The sequence below is a fragment of the Myotis davidii genome, unplaced genomic scaffold (assembly GCF_000327345.1).
Source record: "Myotis davidii unplaced genomic scaffold, ASM32734v1 Scaffold20444, whole genome shotgun sequence".
Classification (NCBI taxonomy): Eukaryota; Metazoa; Chordata; class Mammalia; order Chiroptera; family Vespertilionidae; genus Myotis; species Myotis davidii.
In genome coordinates this window covers 1-401 of record NW_006294989.1, presented here as the reverse complement: position 1 = coordinate 401, position 401 = coordinate 1, and the positions used below count along the sequence as shown (strand labels likewise).

The 401-nt window shown below is 59.6% G+C and overlaps 1 protein-coding gene across 1 annotated transcript; it reads right to left on the bottom strand.

The window, feature by feature from the left end:
• Nucleotides 1–3: 3 nt before the first annotated feature.
• LOC107184056 (T-cell surface glycoprotein CD1b-1-like) lies at nt 4–199 on the bottom strand (the record flags this gene model as incomplete). The annotated part of the gene is made up of 1 exon (XM_015567663.1): nt 4–199. A coding segment is annotated over one exon (196 nt), but the record flags the coding sequence as incomplete, so codon positions are not given.
• Nucleotides 200–401: the final 202 nt, after the last annotated feature.

Here is a 401-nt window from a genome sequence, read left to right as displayed (position 1 = left end):
GGTCTCATCAGCATTGGGCAGGACGTCCCCTTGATGAGTGCCAGGCTGCTCCCGCTCACCTCTCATCCACCTCACCCACACAGGCTCTGGGTAGAATCCTGAGACGTGGCACACCAGCAGCAGACGGCCAGGGCCAGGAGGGGGGCCACTGGACAGCCAGGCCTCGGGCTTCACTGTATCCAACAAGGGAGTGGGGCCTCTGTATTAGAGGCTCCGGCCCGTGGCTGACTCAGGCAGCCCACAGTCCCACCACAGGAAACGAAGGCTCCCGTCACTTCATCCATTTGTGCTAGTGTCTTCCTGACCCAGTCCCCTGTAAACGCCCCTGCCTACACTCCTAGAGCGCCCTGTGCTCAGCTGTAACATACCCAAGTTTCACACACTGCTTTACTGCTTGTCTT